Genomic DNA, 21,079 nt, shown 5'->3' with positions numbered 1-21,079 from the left:
TTCCTATTGGAAATGGTATGAAGCTTAAAGATAACTGGAAACAAAAATTTCTGTCAGGTCTTTTAATTACACTTGGGAACAGTAACTTTTTAGAGTAATGGAAGATTATTCAGGATTCTGTTGCTTAATGGTTAGTAAAGACATCTAGAATCCTTTCCAACTCTGCTGCTATCTTGCTATAGGGTTTGGGAGCCAACCCCTTGAGTCTCTTAGATGTTCTTCATTTTGCCATGCGAAAAAGAATGTTGCATGCTTGTTTTCTCTTCCTATGAGTTAACATGATGACCTTATTAATTCTTTCAAAGAGGCCATGTTTAATAGGCTTAAGAGTCAGACCTGCATTTCAGTACTTACTTTTCCATTTAAAATTTGTCCTTGATAAAACCACTGTTCTTAATATAGTATGTCTTCAGTAAATGGTACAATTAGTATTAGTTCACCTTTTAATTTTAAAAAATGGTATTGAGGGGTACATGGGTGGCTTAGTTGGTTAAGCGTCCAACTCTTGATCACAGCTCAGGTCTCAATCTCAGGGTCATGAGTTCAAGCCCCGAGTTGACTTAAACTTTATTTAAGTAGGCTCCACGACCAGTGTGGATTGATGTCAGTAACCATGAAAATAGTTTATGAAGTGAAAGAGGTTGAAGATATAGCAAGAGTTCTCTTTTCTAAACAATATAGTGTTAAAGATGGGAGATTTGGAAAATTTTTCAAGTCATGAGAATTCTTTCACAGACAGTAATGGAGTTTTGGTAGTGATGATTTTTGTTTTTAAGAATGTGGAGAAAGATAAGGATAGAGCTAGTTGCATTGCTTAACATTTTAATTTTTTAAGAAATTATGTTCATATATTTATTTTTTGATGGAGAGAGAGAGCACGAGCAAGCGGGGGAGGGATAGAGAGAGAGGAAAAGAAAAATCCCAAGCAGGCTCTGTTCTGTCAGTTCAGAGCCCATTGTGGTCCTCTAACTCATGAACTGTGAGATCATGACCTGAGCTGAAACTAAGAGTTAGACGCTTAACCAACTGAGCCACCCAGGCGCCCCTATTTTGCTTAACATTTTTAAAGCTCTCACATATTTAACATCGCTTTTTCATTTAAAAACAGAAAAAAGTGTTCATAAAATTACCACATTTGATTTGTTTAGAGATAAAAAGTCCTAGAAAAAGGTTTTAAAAATCTACTTTTTGTTAACTTAAATCCCTCATATCTGTTGTTATGGGGAATCTCCGGTCAGTAGTTTACATTTAAATCTTGAAAAGCAATTTGTTTTTTAAATAATATAACCCAGTTGTAGTGATATACCTTATTTCCCCCCTTTTTGAGAGATGATTATGAGAGTTTATCAGTTTTAGCTCAGACTTTCCAGCTTCAGTTAGGAATGCTGAGAAGATATGAAATTAGGGAAACTTAATCTGATGCTAACCAAACTAAAAGACAAACAGTGACCCATAAATAAGTGCATTTTAAAAGGAATCTTTGCAACATTCACAATGAAAGTCATCCTGATCACTTTTGTCCACAGAGGAAATGGACCTAATGCTTTATGGCAGGGGTCTCTTACTTATTTTATTTGACTTATGAGAAACAGAGAAAGAAAAACTTCTGAAGCAGGAGTGTGTTAATGAATTTGCACTGTAACCCCAACAGATGTAATTGTTTTGGAAAATTATTACTTAGCTAACAGAGTACTTTTTCTTACTTCCTCCTTTAAAAGCTTAAATTACTATAAGATTGTAGTGGAAATAAAGTTGAATGTCTTGTCTCATACACAAAAAGACTGATATCCATTGAAAAGAAACATGAGTCAGTTGAAATTCAAATGTTCCCTTTTTTATTATTGTTATTTCCCCCATTCCACCCCACCCCCCACCCCAACATACACACACAGGTTACAACTGAAAACACAAGAGTTTAGGATTCTAGTTGTGTCATAGTGATCAGTGAAAACCGAAGTCCTAAAATATGATGAGGTAGCAGTATGTGCAATACCACAGTGGTTATGAGCATGGGCCCTGTTGTCATTGAAGTGAATCTAGTTTGCGACACTAGTGCTATTGGGAACTTGAGCAAGTAAAATTGGGATTACAATAATAACTTATAAAGTTGATATGTAGATTAGAAGAGATAACCTAATTAAGCTGTTTTGCTCTCAGCAAATGCTCAATTAATGGTAAATACTGTTTACAAACTACATGTGTAGTACACTACACTTTTCTGATATATTGGGTAAGCTGACAAGATAAAGCTCTTGGCAGAAGGAGTTCATAATGTTCTAATGACTCATACCCTTGACAAGAATTACTGTGAATGCCTTGGGAGTAAGGAAAAGGCACTGCTGTTTAAATAAAATATGCCAAGGAATAAAGACAGGGTTCTAGGAGCAATGCTGCCCTTTCAATCATTTTCCAAAGAGCCCTTGGTACTTTTGATTTCTTTGCATTAATAAACTCGTTTAAATTTATTACAGGCTCTATTCTTGTCAAGGTCGCATCTTCTCTTCAAGCTCGTTTAGAGTTATCAGGGAAAGAGGTTGACGTGAACTCAGAAGTCCATGTTCAAGAAATGGCTGAAGCTCATAAAGATGATGGTGTAATAATTACTGGTAAGGGTGCTGCGTTTTGCTATGTAAGGTGAATAGTCATCTGTACATGAGTAGAAATATGGTATACATAACTGCAGTTTTAGTCTTTTATTCCTTTACACTGTCACATTTTGGTGTTTTGACACTCTTTTCTTCCAACTGCTTATCGGTAGCACAATGCAGACATTTAATTTGAACTACTCACTAACCTGTCATTGGATAAAAGCCATTTAAAATATTTTTCTATCTCCAAGAGATATTTGCGCACTCATATTCACAGCAGCGCTATCACAGTAGCCAAAAGGTGAAAGCAACCTAAATGTCTATTGGTAGATGAATGCTTAAGTGAAGTGTGGCTTATATAGACAATGGAATATTATTTAGCCTTGAAAAGGAAGGAAATCCTGTCACATGCTACATGCATAAGCCTTGAAGACATTATGCTAAGTAAAATAAACTGGTCACAAAAAGACAAATACTGTATGATTCCTCTTATGTGTGATATCTATAGTACTCAAGTTCATAGAAACAGAAGGTAGGGGAAGGGGAAAATGGGGACTTCTTCCATGAGTATAGAGTTTGAATTTTGCAAGAAAAAGTTCTGAGGATCTGTTTCACAACAGTGTGAATATACTTAACACTACTGAACTTTAAACTTAAAAATTATTGAAATGGTAACTTTTATGTTATGCATTTTTTTACCACAATTAAAAAATTTTTTCTAACCATTAATTTTTTTTTTTTTTTTTTTTTTTTTTTTTTTTTTTGCTGGTAGAGCTGCTTTCTAACTGTTGGCCTGAAAAATCATCTAAATACATAGAATGCAAGATTTAAGGTTACCTTTATATGTTTGGAATAAACACACATTTGGTTTGGTATTAGGCACATTGTAAACTTGCTCTTTTAATATAACAATTTCTTAGTCCCAGAAATGTGAATGGCTTTTGCACGTTTTCTTAAATTACCTTTGGCTGCATTGATGGCTGATACTACTTTTTAAAATATTTATTGTATATATGTACATAATAAATACATGTAAACGATAAAAAAAAAAAAAAAAAAAGAATTAATGCTGGTAAAGTTTTCCTTAAAATCTTACCAGAACAGCATTGGAAAAATGTGTGTGGCAGTGGTGGTGGTGGCAGTGGTGGCAGTGGAGTGTCTTCCTGAGATCAGGTTTCAGTTTTAATTCTTTTTTTTTTTTTTTTCAACGTTTATTTTATTTTTGGGACAGAGAGAGACAGAGCATGAACGGGGGAGGGGCAGAGAGAGAGGGAGACACAGAATCGGAAAACAGGCTCCAGGCTCCGAGCCATCAGCCCAGAGCCTGACGCGGGGCTCGAACTCACGGACCGTGAGACCGTGACCTGGCTGAAGTCGGACGCTTAACCGACTGCGCCACCCAGGCGCCCCATGGTTTCAGTTTTAAATACAGGCATACCTCAGAGATACTGTGTTCCAGACCACTGCAAAAAAGCAATTCAAATGAATATTTTTGGTTTCCCAGTGCATATAAAAGCTATGTTTATACTATACTGCAGTCTGTTAAGTGTGCAATAGCGTTATGTCTAAAAAACAATGCAGGTACCTTAATAAAAAATGTTTTATTGCTGGAAAATGGTAACCATCATTTGAGCTTTCAATGAGTCATATAATCTTCTTGCCTTGATGTCAATGGCTGCTGCTGACTGTAAGGGTAGTGGTTGCTGAAGGTTGAAGGTCGAGGTGGCTGTGGCAATTTCTTTAAAAGATGACAGGGAAGTTTGCAGCATTGATTCTTCCTTTTAAAAATGATATCTCTGTAGCATGCAATGCTGTTTGATAGCATTTTACGCACAGTGGACCTTCTTTCAAAATTAGAATCCATCCTCTCCACCTCTGCTGCTACTTTATCAACTGAGTTTATGGAATATTCTAAATATTCTAAATTCTTTGTTGTCATTCCAACAGTCTTCACAGTGTCTTCACCAGGAATAGATCCATCTCAAAAAACCACTTTATTTGTTCATCCATAAAAAGTACCTTTTGATACATTCAAATTTTATCTTGAGATTGCAGCAATTCAGTCACATCCTCAGGCTGTACTTCTAGTTCTTTTCCTCTTTCCACCACATTTGCAGTTACTTCCTACACTGAAGCCTTGACCCTCTCAAAGCCGTCCATGAGGGGTGGAATCAACTTTTTCCAAATTCCTACTAATGTTGAAATTTTAACCTCTTCCCATGAATCATGAATGTTCTTAATGGCATCTAGAATGAATCCTTTTCAAAAGGTTTTCAATTGACTTTGCCCAGATCCATCGGAGGCATCGCTGTCTATGACAGCTATAGCTTTATGAAATGTATTTCTTCAATAATAAGAATAGAAAGTTGAAGTTGCTCTTTGGTCCATAAGCTGCAGAATGGTGGTTGTGTTAGCAGGCATGAGAACATTAATCCCATTATACCTTTCCATCAGAGCTCTTGAGTGGCTGACCACTGCATTGTTAATGAACAGTCATATTTTGGAAGGAATCTTATTTTCTGAAAATAGGCCTCAACAGTGGACTTAAAGTACTTAGTAAGTCATGTTGTAAACAGATCATGTTGTAAACTATCATCCAGGCTTTGTTGTTCCATTGATTGAGTGCAGGAAGAATAGATTTAGCCTAGTATTTTTAAGGTTTTTTAAAAAACTTTTATTTATTTATTTGAGAGAGACAGAGACAGAGAAGGGCAGAGAGAGCAGGAGAGAGAGAATCCCAAGCAGGCTTCATGCTGCCACCACAGAGCCTGATGCGGGGCTCGAACCCTGAAACCGCGAGATCATGACCTGAGCCAAAACCAAAAGTCAGACAGACTTTCGATCAACTGAGCCACCCAGACGCCCCTTGCATAATTTTTAAGGTCCCTAGGATTTTCAGAATGGTAAATGAGCATTGGCTTCAACTTAAAGTCAGCAGCAACCTTAGCCTGTGCCGAGAGGGTCAGTCTGTCCTTTGAAGTTTTGAAGCCAGGCATTGACTTCTCTTCTCTAGCTATAAAAGTCCTAAGTAGCATTTTCCTCCTATATAGCGCTGTTTGTATACATTGAAGATCTGTTGTTTTTAGTGTAGCTACCTTCATTAATGATCTTAGCTAGATCTTCTGGATAATTTGCTGCAGCTTCTACGTTAGCACTTTTATGTTATGGAGCACTGTTATGTTACGTTACGTTACGTTACGTTACGTTACGTTACATTACGTTACATTACGTTACGTTACTGCTTCTTTCCTTAAACCTTATGAACTAACCTCTGCTAGCTTCAAACCTTTTTCTTGCAGCTTTCTCACCTAAACCTTCATAGATTTAAAGAGTGTTAGGACCCTGCTCTGGATTAGGCTTTGGCTTAAGGGAATATTGTGGCTGGTTTGATCCTCTATCCAGACTGCAAAAACTATCTCCATGTCAGCAGTAAGGCTGTTTCACTTTCTTATCATTCGTGTCTTCACTAGAGTCACACTTTTAATTTTCCTCCAAGAACCTTACTTTGCATTCACAATCTGGCTAACCATTTGGCACAAGAGGCCAGGCTTTCAGCCTATCTTGGCTTTGGACAAGGCTCCCTCACTAAGCTTTATCATTTCTAGCTTTTGATTTCAAGTGAGAGATGTGTGACTCTTCATTTCACTTGAATACTTGCAGGCTAGTGTAGGGTTGTTAACTGGACTGATGTTGTTGGCACAATATTGTTGTGTCTCAGCAACTATGGAGGTGTGAGGAGAGCGAGAGACAGGGGACTGACCAGTCCGTGGGGTAGTCAGAACATACACATTTATCAATTAAGTTTGCAGTCTTACATGGGTGCCATCTGTGGTGCTTCAAAGCAGTCACAGTAGTTACATCAAAGATCACTGATCGTAGATCACCCACCGTAACAAATGTAAAAATAATGAAAAAGTTTAAAATATTGTGACAATTGCCAAAATATGACAAAGTAGCAAATGGTGAAGGGGCCAGTAGACTTGCTCAGTGCAGGGTTACCACAGACCTTCAATTTGTAAAAAAATACAATGTCTATCTACAAAGCACAATAAAGCAAAGTACAATAAAGCAAGGTATGCCTTTATTTGTTTTCTATGTCATAAAATTAAACAATCTGTTAAAAATCATAGAATCTTAACAAAAAGCATAACAAGAATAAAAATAAGACCTGTACACCCACCCTCAGATCTAACTCAGTGCCTAATGGGCAGACTCTTAGTGACATAGTAAAAGTTTGATGAAAATTTAACTGTATTTAATGTAGTAAGAATCAACTTCTTATGATCCAATCTCTTGAGTTTAATAAGGAGACAATAGAGTTAACCTTTTTGGCCCCAGTAGTCTAAAGCAATAATATAAATTTGTTTAATAATGTTCTGCATGATATAGCATAATCAAATTATTTTACATATATTAATGTTTAAATTACAAATTAAAGTTACTTTGTCATTTTCTATTGTTACTCATAGAATCATGAAATTTAGATTTCATTTTAATTCAGTTTTAAAACCCTATTCTCAACACTTTAGCCATTAAAAAAGACCTCATTAAATTATTTAGGAACACTTACTAGTCCTGTCACTGGATAAAATCACTATCTGCAGACCTGATCTCTTTTTTCTTGCCCATTTCTATTCCACTAAACCAGTACCACCTCAAGCATAATATATTTTAAAACAAATGTTACCTTCCCTTGCCTATCTCCTCCTCCTCCTATCTTCTTTGTTTTCCTTCATTTGGTAAGTCATTCACTCAACAAACTTTTGAGTCAGGCACTGCTAGAAACTAGGAATGAACGATAATAGAGTATGGTCTCTCTGTCATCTGGGAAGCTTACATCCTTTACTAGGCAAGACAAATCAGTGAACACAGTGAAGTGGAATAAATGTTGTAGTAAAGATATGTATATGGTACAGTGAAAGCATGTATGTGACCTATCTAAATTAGACTACCATTGTGAGTTTGAAGAGGTGAGAGAAGCACAATATAGCTAGAATATAGAGAGTAGGGGGAATGTGGCATAAAAGAAGGCTAGAGACTTTGGAAGGGGTCAGATCATATAGGGCTGATTTGGATTTTAAACTAAGTGTATGCAAAGGCGCCAAAAGGTTTCATCTGGGTTTACACAATCAAATCTATGCATTAAAAAGTTCGCTGAGTGGGGAGCACCTTGATGGCTCAGTCAGTTAAGCGTCTGACTTCAGCTTGGGTCATGATCTCGTGGTCCGTGGGTTCAAGCCCTGTGTCAGGCTCTGTGCTGACAGCTTGGAGCCTGGAGCTGCTTCAGATTCTGTGTCTCCCTCTCTCTCTGCCCCTCCCCTGCTTGCTCTCTGTCTCGCTGTCTGTCTCTCAAAAAAATAAACATTAAAAAAACTTTTTTAAAAAAGTTCACTGAGTGGTGCCTGAGTGGCTCAAGTTGGTTAAGTGTCCAACTCTTGGTTTTGGCTCAGGTAATGATCTCACATAGTTCATGAGTTTAGGCCCCACACTGGGACTCTCTCTCTCTCTCAAGATAAATAAATAAACTTTAAAAAAAAGTTCACTGAATGTTGGGGTGCCTAGGTAGCTCTGTCAGTTAAGCGTCTGACTTCAACTCAGGTCATGATCTCACAGTTCATGGATTCAAGACCCACATCAGGCTCTGTGCCGACAGCTCGGAGCCTGGCATCCGCTTCGGATTCTGTGCCTCTGTCTCTCTCTGCCTCTCCCCAGCGCGCTCTCTCTCTCTCTCTCTCTCTCTCTCTCTCTCTCTCAAAAATAAATAAACATTAAAAAAAAAATTTTTTTTTAAAGTTCACTAAATGTTGAGTGGAGAAAGATTGGAAAGGACAATGGTGAATGAAGGAAAAGCTAACTAGCAGGCTACTGCAGTAATTCGGAAGAGCTCTTTCTGTGGCCTGGACTCCATAGTAATCTCTCTTAAACTCAACAGAAAAATAAATAAGCCTTCAACAAATTTTGCTTGCAGAAATAGTTAAATGGATGCTATGAAGAAGATACATGCTTACCCCATTGGTATTTATGAAGCCCCTCAGCCTATTCTTTTTGTATGTGATTTGTTATGTGTCTTGTACTCTAGCCCCTCCTTCCTAAACCAGAAAGGCCTACATTGCAGAACAAAGTTTATTTCCTGCTCACAACACAAGAATCTAGGTACTGATCAGCAGAATTTCTTTGTAGAGTCCCACATGACCTACTACAAGCCCCAGAGGTATCTCTAGATTGTCTCTGATAGTAGGTTAAATCCATTAGAGTAATTGTGCAGAGAGACCTCACATAGAGACAGGGCAGTCCCTTTTGGAGACAGCCGTATGAACAAGTGACTGAGTTTACAGAAATTTTCATGTTTCATTTTGATTCTAAAACTGTTTGGTGCCCAGAAGGCTACAGACCTTATTTATCAGATGGATGGAATAATTTAAGAGGCCTAGAAAATCAGGGCAGATTGCTTTTTTTGTGGAGATTTCCAATCTGAAACCCAGTTTTGGAAATAATGAGCAGTTTTATATGTGAGTTGTTATTATAGGCAGCTGAGCTCAGCTCATCTGGGCCTTCCTTACAGAGCCTATGAGGCATAGAAACAGAAATACCCTCACTGCTAAGAGGTCTGGATTGTATCTGTAGCATGACTTCTGCATGATTTCTGCAAGAAGCATGCCAGTAAAAATTAGTCCCTAGGGCTCAGGCTTCCCACAGGGTTTGATGTGTCAGCCTTGTAATTTTGTTTGATTTCCTGCTTCATGATTTCCCTTGCTGTTGCTGTCACTAATAACTGTACATTGCACAATTCTTAAAATGACTTACAAGTATTATATGCTATTCTGAGGTCAAAAGAAAGCTCAGGCTGAAACATTTACCTACTTTAAAAGCTGTGTGCAGCATGTATTCTTTGGAGTGCATTTTTTAATCCTTTTAAGATCCTTGGTTCCAAGTTTTGTGCTCTACCCATATATAGCAAATTCAACAGGTGGTGAATGGCTTAGGTAAGATATTTCTTGTAAGAAATTGACTTCTCCATTAGCTTTTAGCCTTGGTTCATCAACTTAGATATAAAACCTTACTGTGGTATATAATAACATTCTCTGAGCCCAAAACTGCATGTGGTACAAAGTCTTTCTATCTTAAAAGCCCGGTTTAGATGTTTAGAGAGTATTAGAGATAAAGCGTGTTGCCAGCCAAATGATGCGTGTCCTTATCTGCTTAGTATAGAAGGTGATACTACTGGGTTAATTTTATTTTAGTAAAACTAGAAATGTAAAGCATGTAAAAAATAAATTCATTTGGGATCCGGCCACCAAGCCAAAATAGAATTCTCAGCTTGTTTTCAGGCCAGAGAGTTATACATTGAATGGTATTGTGATTTATAATGGAAAACTGATTCATGAGTTGGAAAAGAAGTTGAAATGGGACTAAGCCCACAGAATGCCACTTTTAGATCTAGAGACAGTGCTTTACCTCCAAATGGGGGGAAAAAAATCTAGTGTTTTATTATGACTCATAGAAATAATTCTTTTTTTTAGAATACTCTGAAGTTTGAGTTTTCTCCAAGCTTATAGCACATGGATTTATCAGTCATGTAGATGTGTTTTAGGATGACATGGAAGAAATTCAGTAAGAGAATGAAGAATGCTATAGACTTATGGCTGTCTGCTTAAAAATACTTTAACAGGGGGGCACCTGGGTGGCTCAGTCAGTTAAGCGAATGTCCGACTTTGGTTCAGGTCATGGTGGCATGGTTCATGGGTTTGAGCCCCACATTGGGCTCTGTGCTGACAGCTCAGAGCCTGGAACCTGCTTCGAGTTCTGGGTCTCCCTCTCTCTGCCCCTCCCCCACTCACGCTCTGTCTCTCTGTCTCTCTCTTTCTGACTCTCTCAAAAATGAATAAACATTTTTAAAAAATACTTTTAACAGGGAGTTAATGTAGAAAAACTGCCTTCAGATTTTTTGTGCTTTTAAAGTTTATTTATTTATTTTGAGAGTTAAAGAGAGCAGAAGCAGGTGAGGGGCACAGAGACAGAATCCCAGGCAGACTCCATGTCATCAGTGCAGAGCCCAGCTTTGGGCTCGAACTCACAAGCCATGAGATCATGACCTGAGCCAAGATCAAGAGTAGGACACCTAACCGACTGAGCCACCCAGGTGCCCCAGATTGTGCTTTTAATGTGTTTTTGTTTCCCCATCATTTTGTTAAAGTTCTGGGAATGTCAGATAATTAGACATGAACTTTATTTGTTAATGTTTACCAAAAAAGACCAGGTTTTGTTTCTTTTCATATGAAAACTTTATGTGTAAGACTAGATAGTAAATATGTTAGACTTTGCAGGCTACATACAGTTTCTATTGCATAGTCTTTTTATTTTTAATATAACCCCTTAAAAATGTAAAAGTCATTCTTAGCTCTTAGGCCATAAAAACAGGCCTCAGGCCAGATTTGGCCCATGGGCTATAATTTGCTTACCCCTAACCTAGAGATCAAAGTGCAGGTTCCAGTCTTAGAGCATGTGAATTCTGTTTGTAATGCCTGGGGATTTTTGTTTGTTTTTGTATTTGTATTTATTTTGGTCATTTAAGAAATACTGAATCACAGTCAAATCTTACCCTGAATGTACTCTTCCCAGTAATGAAGAAAAATGATTTGTGTCCATAAAAGTGTGATTGCCTAAGATTTAAGAAACAGTGCAACCATAGAAGATATACAATGGCAAATAAAAACACAAAAACATTCAGTATCACTAGCCATTAGTGAAGTGCAAATTAAAACCAGAATGAGATATTACCTCTTAGAATACATAAAATAAAAAATACTGCTAATACTAAATGCTGGTAAGGATGTGGAGAGATTGGATCTCTCTTACATTGCTGTTAAGAGTGTAAAATGATATATCCACTCTAAAATTCAGTCTGGCAGTTTGTTAAAAACTAAACATGAAACTACCATATGATCCAGCAATTATACTCCTGGGCATTTGTCTTGAAGAAATGAAACTTAGAGTTCACATAAAAACCTGTACACAAAAAGTATAACTTTATTTGTGATACCCCAAAATTGGAAATGATGAAAATATCTATCAGTAAATTGTTATACAAATTGTAGTATGTCTGTGCAATGAATACAATTCAACAATAAAAAGGAATTTTTATTGATACACACAACTTGGATAGACCTTGAGGGCAGCATGCTGAGTGAAAAAAACCAGTCTCAAAATGTTACACACTGTATGATTCCATTATTATAATATTTTTGGAATGACAAAATTATAGAAATGGAGAATAGACAAGTGGTTGCTAAAGGTTAGGGAAGAGACAGGATAGACTATAAAGATATCACAAGAGACTTATTTTGTGGTGATACAACAGTTTTATATCTTGATTATGTTGATGGTTATAAATCTATACATGTGATAAAATGTCATATCAGTGTACACAAAAATGTAAAAAAGTGAGTGCATGCAAAAAATGGTGAAACCTGAGTAAGGTCTGTAGTCTAATTAATTGTATTTCGCCAACCAATTACTTGGTTTTGATAATGCACTATAGTTACGTCACCATTGGGAGAACTGGGTTAATGGGTGCATAGGACCTCTGTGTACTATTTTTGCAACTTGATTCTTGCAAGTCTTTATTATTTCAAAATAAGATGTTAGAGAGCATAGTAAAGGGAATGGGGCGGTGGGGGGGGGGGGAGTAGATGGGGAGAGGGAGAAAGAGAAGAAAGAAACAATGAAGGCTTCCAGGCAAGAGGTGGAGTAAAACGGACTCATTTTATCCTTTTATCTAAAACAACAATAATAAAATTTTGTAAATAAGAAAAATCAATGAATAAACAGTTTCTAAGACATTATACATCAAGCAATGAAAGAAAGTGATCACTGAGAGATGCAAAACAAACAAATACTGTCTTGAAAAAGTCTCCAGTCTGTAGTAGAGAGAGAGAGAGGAACCCATTGTGGAGCCCAGCAGACTCTCTGATTTGAGGAGACCATGATGAGGGTCCACACAGACCAAGACAGTGAGAGTTCATAGGACGAAGTACCAGAGGAAAGACGGCCTTGTGTTCACACTGGTCCAGGAATAATGCCTGTGCCACCTGCCAGACTGGAAAAAATCGTAACTCATGGGGCACTGGGTAGACCACGTAGTTGTTAGAAACAATTATCCCTAGAATGAACATTTCCCCAGAACTGCCTAACAAATCATAAAAGCAAGAGATGAAATGCTTAAACTGTTTCCAAGTAACTGCATCTCTGAACCAAGCTCAAGATTTATAGGAATACAAAATCATCTAGCACCGAAAAAAATAAAATTTACAATGTCTAGCATCCAAGCAAAGATTAACAGACATGCAAAAAGGCAAGAAAACATGACCCATAATAAAGGGAATGTCAGTTGAAACCCACCCAGAACAGATATGGATGTCAGAATTAACAGAGAAGGAAAATAAGAAGTTATCAAAACTGCATTCCACATATTAGAATATAGAATAAAGTTAAGACATGGAAGATGTAAAAAAGACCAAAATTGGATTTCTAGAAATGGAAACTACAATGTCTGAGATGAAGAATACAGTGGATGGGATTAAACATAAAAAATTTGAAGAACAATGAGCCTTTTTGAGAATACTTCTTGGGCAAAACTGTCTACTTGCTCGAAGTCTAGAGGTCTGTTGACTTTGTTATTCCAGGTAATTGAGAGAAAATGTAATGATGGAAACCATTAAAACTAGTTTAAAAATGGGGCCAGATCATGACCTGAGCCAAAGTCGGCTCAGTCAGTTAAGCAGCCGACTTTGGCTCAGGTCCTGATCTCCTGGTTCGTGGGTTCGAGCCTGCATCGGGCTCTGTGTTGACAGGTCAGAGCCTAGAGCCTGCTTTGGATTCTGTGTCTCACTCCTTCTCTGCTCCTTCCCTGGTCGTGCTCTGTCTCTCTCCCTCTCTTAAAAACAAATAAGCATTTAAAAACAATTTTTTTTAAACACTAGTTCAAAAATATTTTCTTGTCGGTAATAATTTGTTAAGATGCCTGGAGCTGCATTGTTGTTAAGGGCAGGCTGTAAATACTTGTAGAATGTTGACAACATTGAAATATTTGGTTATAGAATTGTGTATGGTTAGAGGTTTTATTTGTGAAATATATGCAGTAAAAATAATAAAATTTCAGAGTATTTTCATGTTGTTTCATAAGTTTATGATTTACTTTCCTAGCCAGTTGGTAAACTTTTTGAGCATATTAGTATGTCTTTGTACATCTTCTGAATATAAAGATGTAAACTACTTTAGCATGGTGCTTCCCATAATAGGTGGTCAGTAGTGTTTATAATGTAAAAGAGGGAATCTTCCAACTATGAATCATTGAAGTTAAATATGCTAATAAGGCAGCACCAGAATTATCCTTCTGAATCAAATGTAAATAAAGTCTGTCCTAGGGTTGGGAAAGGGAGGTGGAGGTCAGGAACAGGGGAGGGGAAGGGAGAAGCTCACCTTAGTGAAGAAGCTTTTTAAGCCTAATTTTAAACAAGAGAATTAAATTCTGCAAATTACTACTTAGAGCCCTATCTTTATCCACAGAGAGTGCTGATTAGATCAGGTGTATTTTGGGTTAAATAATGACTAATGCTTCTCAACTAAGTATTTGGGGGGAAATAAAAGAACTTGGAGATTCATATATTTGGGTAGATTTGGACAGGGTGGATTTAGAGAGCAAACACTGTAGTTTAAAAACGTCCTTCGAAGAAACTCTTCCCCCCATTTAGTTAATGGAAGCCAAACTACATAGGGATAGGGTAGTCATTTCCCTTTTTTTGGCCAATAAAACACTGATTATCATTGGCAAGGGGAATTAAATAAGGAACAAGTTTTCTGCAACCAGAAGTTCCAGTGTGTGTTGCAAGATTTTTGTAGGAAGGAATTTATAAACTTTACAAATTAGAATGGAGTCTCCACAGATTCAGGCCAGAGTATGAAAAGCTTTCAATAAATTACTTATAGGCAAGATAGAGAAAGCTATTTTCAAGCAACCCAAGTGGAATTGTATAAATATAAACTGTCTTGTTTTTTGAGTATTGTCTCTAGCCTAATATTGCTGTGTGTTCATTTTGTTAGTAGCAGTAGCACTGTGTGCAGTATGAGGGCTAAGGGCAGGCTGCCCCAGGAAAGGCCACTTTGGCATAAAGATGATTTCAAGTTATAAGTAATCAAAACCCAGTAGATGCAGTAAAAGCTGTCTGCCTCTCCCTCAACTGCATAAATTTACTTTGGAAAGGAAAGCCTGTGCCAGCAAGAGAGCTATTAACAGAGACTCCCCTTTACCTAAGAAACTTACCTGCATAACGGGGCAACTTTTGTTTTTCAAAGCATCTCCTTTCACTTTCCTGCTAATGAGCTTCTCCCCTTTGTATCTTCAGGCCCCACCCCTCTCCTTAGCTCATATAAGCTTTAAGTTGCCTCACTGTCTTTGGAATTTCATGTGTGTGGGGATTCTCCATATGCACACATACTAAATTTGATTTTCTCCTGTAGATGTCTCATGTCAGTTTGATTCTAAGTCCAGTTAAAAGGACCATAAGGCAGAGGAAGGCCTTTCTCCCCGACAGTAGCCTCTTCTACTGTTGCAAAAGAAAATGAGTAGATTGGCTTCTCTTTCCATAAGCAAGAAAAGCGTAATTGGGGAGGTGACACATAACATATTAAGGAAAAGATCTTAGGTATTTGGGAAAACCTTACTATCATTTACTATTGATGCCAAAGAGTGTAAGAAAATAATAAACTTAGAGCAACCAATGTTCAAGATTTCCAATTCTTTCCTCTATATTTATTTGAATTACTAGGAAAAAAATTATGTATTATAGAAAACCTATTGCGTGCAGGTACCTCAAAATCCTGACCTACCAAATGCAGCACAGGCACGAAAAGAAGAACATTAAAATTGACATAGCTGAACTCCTTAATGACAAGTTGGAGGAAAAAGAGAAGCTTCTGTGAAATAACAAAATTCAGCCAGGTAAATTTGAAGACCTAATTGGCTTTATTAAACAATTAATGATTTGGGCAGCACCTCACCTAGCAAGTAGAGGGGCACACCGAAGGGTTGTACAAAATGGAAGGTTTTTCCAGAAGGAGGATGGGACCAAGAAAGTTGTTAGCAAAAGAAAAGGATTATTCCAGGCTAGGCCCTTTCTGGGGGGGGGGGGGGGGGGGGGGGGGAGGGGGTCTTCCCATGCAAAGAACCTCATCATTCTCTGGGGAATGAAGAGGTCCCATGTGGCAGAGTCTCGTTGCCACTGACTAAAAATTCCTGACTGACCAGCGAAGACTACGTTTCTGTGGGAGTTTGAAACTGCAATTAGATTATGTATTAAGCATCTGTTTGGGAACTTGGTCTAAGAGACACCATTTGGGCCTGTGGTGTTTTGTTTTGTTTTGTTTTGTTTTTAACACATCTAACACAGGGATTTACCAAATGGAATGAGATTTTAATCAGTTTAATGAGAAGTAGAGTCATGATGATATTGAAATCTAGGAAGAGAGGGGTACCTGGGTGGCTCAGTCAGTTAAGTGTCCAACTCTTTGATTTCAGCTCAGGTCATGATCTCATGGGTTCCCAGGACCAAGCCCTGCGTCAGACTGTGTGCTGAGTGTGGAGCCTGCTTGGGATTCCCTCCCCTGCCCTCCCCCCCCACACACACATTAAGGGGTGCCTAGTGGCTCAGTCAGTTAAGCGTTCCAACTTCAGCTCAGGTCATGATCTTGCAGTTCATGGATTCAAGCCCCACCTTGGGCTCTGTGCTAACAGCTCAGAGCCTGAAGCCTGCTTCAGATTCTGTGTCTCCCTCTCTCTCTGCCCCTCCCCTGCTCATGCTCTGTCTCTCTCCCTCTCTTAAAACTAAACAAGCAAACATTTAAAAAAAAATAAAAAATATAGCAAGAGAAGTGGAAGGAAAAACTCCAGAGGAACTTGAAAGATGCAATGAACTCTAAAACACTGATAGATAAGATTATGGCTCAGATTAAAGGGGAGGCAAGAATTCAGAGAAGAATTTGTATCAGAAAAGCACTCGACACAAAGATTGGGTGGTGTAGGGGCGCCTGGGTGGCGCAGTCGGTTGGGCGTCCGACTTCAGCCAGGTCACGATCTCGCGGTCCGTGAGTTCGAGCCCCGCGTCGGGCTCTGGGCTGATGGCTCGGAGCCTGGAGCCTGTTTCCGGTTCTGTGTCTCCCTCTCTCTCTGCCCCTCCCCCGTTCATGCTCTGTCTCTCTCTGTCCCAAAAATAAATAAGCATTGAAAAAAAAAATTTAAAAAAATAAAAATAAAAAAAAAAGATTGGATGGTGTAAAGCACCTTTTCATCAGCTAGGAATATCATATGGTACTAACAAGGGAAAAACTATGCTAAAGAAAAGTTGTTTCCTGATTGGTGTGTTTGGATTCAGCAAAGAAAATGTATATAAGGAATTGAGACAGTGTATTCACAACTCTCCTCAGTACAGTTTTTTTTTTTTTTTGGCAGTGCAATATTATTATTTATTGGGTTCTGTTAGATTTGACTCAAACAGCTGATACACATTTCCCTAAACTAAGCCTAAAAAGCTTCACACAAAACAAGTGTCAGCACCAAAGGGTATGTTATCACAGAGGTAGGTGGCAAGAGATTTTTGCCCCCTAAGGCTGGTATTTGGCTTGGTTGAGCACTACCTAGAAGCCAGAGTATAGAAGTGAGTTGAAAAGAGCTATTTATGTATATGTTCAGAATGGGTAGATATTATACCTTTCTGAAGGCAAAGAAGAGAGAATAGGAAATCGCCCTTACACTTAGGCAACTTGCAAGAGAAGTACGAGAGGAGAACCAAACTCAATGGTACAATCTTTCATAGCACAGTGACACCTAGAACACAGTCTAGTGTGTTCTCACACATCCATAGCAGTTCCTCCTCCCTAGGAGGCAGGTGGCCGAGAGTGAGGGCTTGAGCAAGTCCTCTCCCTTAGAGGCCTACCATTTTAAGGTAATTTGGGATGAACGTTAACACCTCCTTAGGCCCATCAATCCTAACTGAATTGACTGAGGTTTTATAACATAAACAGTAGTTTGAAACACTAAAAAGCTTACTTTCATATTAAATGGCTTCAGAACTCTGTATGAGGTCGATATTAAGATGTTTTTTATCTTGCTACCAGGGCTTGGAGATGGAAATGTCACAATCGGATTTCTGTTGCGATGGGGATAATAAGACCTCAACTCATAATACTAGCTCAGTGATACTTATTTACTAATACATTTCATCACTGAAGTTGGAAAAGAGCATTATAAAATTACAACTCAGAGATAAGAAATGGTGCCAATGATTTTAAAGTATTTCATGTTTTGTCATGCTAAAACAGGGCCCTAAGATCAGAGAATTGGGTGAGGATTTGGAGGAGCTTAATATCTTAATCACTTAATTTCTTCTAGTTTCCCCGTGGGTCTAAGTTGGTAGTGTTTCTTCATGTGGGGAGGAGACTGAAATTCTGAAGGTTGTGCTACTGGCTAGTACAAAGAGCCTGTGACCTTGGGCAAGTAACTTAATGAGTCTTCCTGGGCCTCAGCAACCTTCAACCATAAGACTTTACCCAGGCTTTGCTTCAAATAATTTCCACTTCTTGGTTAGAGCTGCTCTTAGGAAAATCAGCATATACATAACTCACACAGAGAGTAAACTGAACCATGTGCAGAGAGAAGAATCTGAAAGTCATTAATTTTAAAATGACCAATGCTCTCGAAACTAATTTATTTAGTCCTTCTCTCAATTGCCAGTTGAGCCCTGTCCCCACTCGGGCCTAAGCTGTGGTGGCCCAGGCAGCCCACCCGGGTGTCAATCACTTGACCCAGTGGCGTAGCCAACGGCTCCCTTCCTTCTCGAAACTCTCACAGAAAGATGTGCCCCAAAACACTCCTGGGAATTGTGAAGAGAAACTGTCAACGTTGGAAGACATTCAGAAACCCTTTATCACACCGGTAGTCCCTATCCCAGAGCATACGTCACGGCCTCCAGACCCCAGGATCTGGAAAACAGAATAAAATGCCCCAGCGGCTGCACTCACGCACTTTCTGGCATTCCTTTCAGCCATAAAGGCTTCCAACCACTTTGACTCCTGGGTGGGTCAACCGCGAACAGGGCGTGTTGATGTGGGGCAGCCAGTCCTCCTCAGTACAGTTTTGATTGGTCTCTTAAATTCAGAGTTGCACTGGAGCTTTAGACGAGGTATATCACCTTCATTACCTTGATTGAAAGAGAAAAAAACCTAGAACTAAAAGAACAGAGATGAGAAATAAACCAGGTGAGCTGTATCACTGCTACAGCATATGACTTTGAGGGCAGGGAGCAGTAACACAGAGCCCAGCAGACTCCTGAAGTGGAGACTGAGCTGAGCATCTTGGGAGACCAGGGCTGCTAGATTTCAGAAGAAAGAATTCCAGAGAGGAGGGATCTGCACAGGGTGCCCATGAGCATTCATACGTGTCAGGAAATGACCTCATCCCTAGCACAGTGTGAATGAACTTCAAAATGATTATGCTGAGTGAAAGAGCCTAGATTTTTAAAAGAGAATAAAATGCATACTGTATGATTCCATTTATTAAAATTTTAGAAAATGCAACTAATCCATAGTGACACAAAGTAGACCAGTGATGGGGGGTAGATCAGTGATGGGGGTTTCATGGGGGAGTGTCTGGAGGTGACAGAGAAGGGACAAGAAGATGACAGAAGAGCAAAAGTCAACTTTTACGAGTGATAGATGTATTCATTATTTTGATTTAAGAGATGGCTCCACAGATTTTTGCATATTCCAAAGTTTACTGTATTGCATATGTCTTTTATCAACTGTACTTAAATAAACCTCTTTTTAAAACCTGCACACACAAAAAAATACAGATAAAAAGAGAGTAGCTTCCCTTTCAGTTGTTCTGAGAAAATGAAAGGAGGGAATAAGCCCAGGTAACCGCAACTCTTTCCCGACTCACACTGTCTTTACTAAGATTTTTGCTGTTCCAAAGTGTTTTTCAGTTTCAGAGATGTGTTGTTAGGATCTATGTCATAGTCGGATATTGTTCTTGTCAATGAAGATATAACTTTATGCAATTTTGTGTTTCAGGGCTCATGAATCAAGCAAGCAAACATGAAAAATGGATTAAGGCCGATGCCCCAAAAGGCACTATAAATTTTAGAAGTCAAAGCTGGTTTCAGTCCCTGAAACTGCAGGACTAAGAATGGTTTGAATTTTATTTATAATTTTTAACAATGATCAGCAGATCTAAGACTACAAAAATGCAAATGCCACAGTTCATATAAATGTTGAAAACAATTTAGAATGAATACTAGTGAATTGTCTTGTGGAGGCCTTTTCAAAATTTGTACTTAGCTATTGTATTCATTTTTTGTTGCCCTGCAATAAATTACCATAAACGTAACCAACTTAAAATAGCATTTACTTACTAGCTCACAGTTCTGTAGGTCAAGAGCTCTGCATAGCTAGGCTCTCTCCTCAAGGTGCACAAGTCTGGACTCAAGTTCTCATCTAGATCCTCTGGGGGGAAAAAATCTACTTTCAAGCTTATTCATATTGTTGGCAAAATCCATTTCCTTATGACTATGACTGAGGTCTCTCTTTTCTTGCTGTCCATCGGTAATCACTCTAAGCTTCTAGAGGCCACTTGCATTCCTTCTCATGTGGCCCTCTCCATCTTAAAGCCAGCACTTGCTTCTCGTGCACTGAATATCCGACCTTTTCTGCAACCAGCTGGAGAAACTGCTTTTATGCGTTTGCTTGATTAGATCAGGCCTTCCCAGAATAATCTTTGTTTTGCTCTGTGATGTAACATAATCATGGGAGTGCTCGCTCATCATATTTACAATTTCCATTTATACCCAAGAAGAGAAGATTATACAAAAGCATAGGTCATGGGCGGCAGTTATCTTGTAAAGAAGCATTTCCTTCACTTTAGCTCTCTTGTAACATGTTAGTATTTCTTATGACATCAATGTAAATGTAAGCTGTCAATAAAATACATCATAAAAATGATGCATTTGCTACTGATTCTTAATTCTTTTTGCATAATCTAAGATACAATGCATTGGGAAGAGGAGAAACATTCAACTGTTTTACAGCCTGCTGTATGAAGATTGATTTTTATTTTTACAATGGTGTACTGTATAAAGTTATTTTATAAATTCTTTTTCTTTCAAGCTTACCTGTATACTCCTGGGACATTTAATTTACATAAGACTGAATAGACCTATCTTTCAGATTATGTCTTTTATGGTTAGGATAAATCAGCTCTTAAACAATGGTTTATAATAAACCTTTTCTTTCTTTCTTTTTTAAGTTTATGTATTTATTTTGAGAGAGACAGCACAAGCAGGGGAGGGGCAGAAAGAGAGAGGGATAAAGGGTCCAAAGCAGGTTCCATGCTGACAGTAGTGAGCCCGATGCAGGGCTCAAACTCGCAAACTGCGAGATCATGA

General features: G+C 38.4%; 1 protein-coding gene across 2 annotated transcripts in view; it reads left to right on the top strand.

Annotated features, from left to right (window-relative positions):
* FAM185A (family with sequence similarity 185 member A) overlaps window positions 1-20,636 on the top strand; it is a 76,344-nt gene extending 55,708 nt beyond the window's left edge. The window contains exons 7-9 of one of the 2 annotated variants that reach the window (XR_006298469.1): window positions 2,472-2,606; window positions 15,452-15,585; window positions 19,710-19,812. Coding sequence is in view for 1 of the 2 variants with exons in the window: in XM_043588676.1 (XP_043444611.1) it covers window positions 2,472-2,606; window positions 19,710-19,822 (248 nt within the window). In the remaining variant the exon portion in view is untranslated. Of the gene's footprint in view, window positions 1-2,471; window positions 2,607-15,451; window positions 15,586-19,709 lie in introns of both variants that reach the window. The other variant, XM_043588676.1, reaches the window with a different exon arrangement.
* The last annotated feature ends 443 nt before the right edge of the window (window positions 20,637-21,079 follow it).

Source organism: Prionailurus bengalensis, chromosome A2 (assembly GCF_016509475.1).
Source record: "Prionailurus bengalensis isolate Pbe53 chromosome A2, Fcat_Pben_1.1_paternal_pri, whole genome shotgun sequence".
NCBI classification, from domain to species: Eukaryota; Metazoa; Chordata; class Mammalia; order Carnivora; family Felidae; genus Prionailurus; species Prionailurus bengalensis.
The sequence above is the reverse complement of the archived record's forward strand: the minus strand, read 5'-3'. Positions and strand labels throughout refer to the sequence as shown.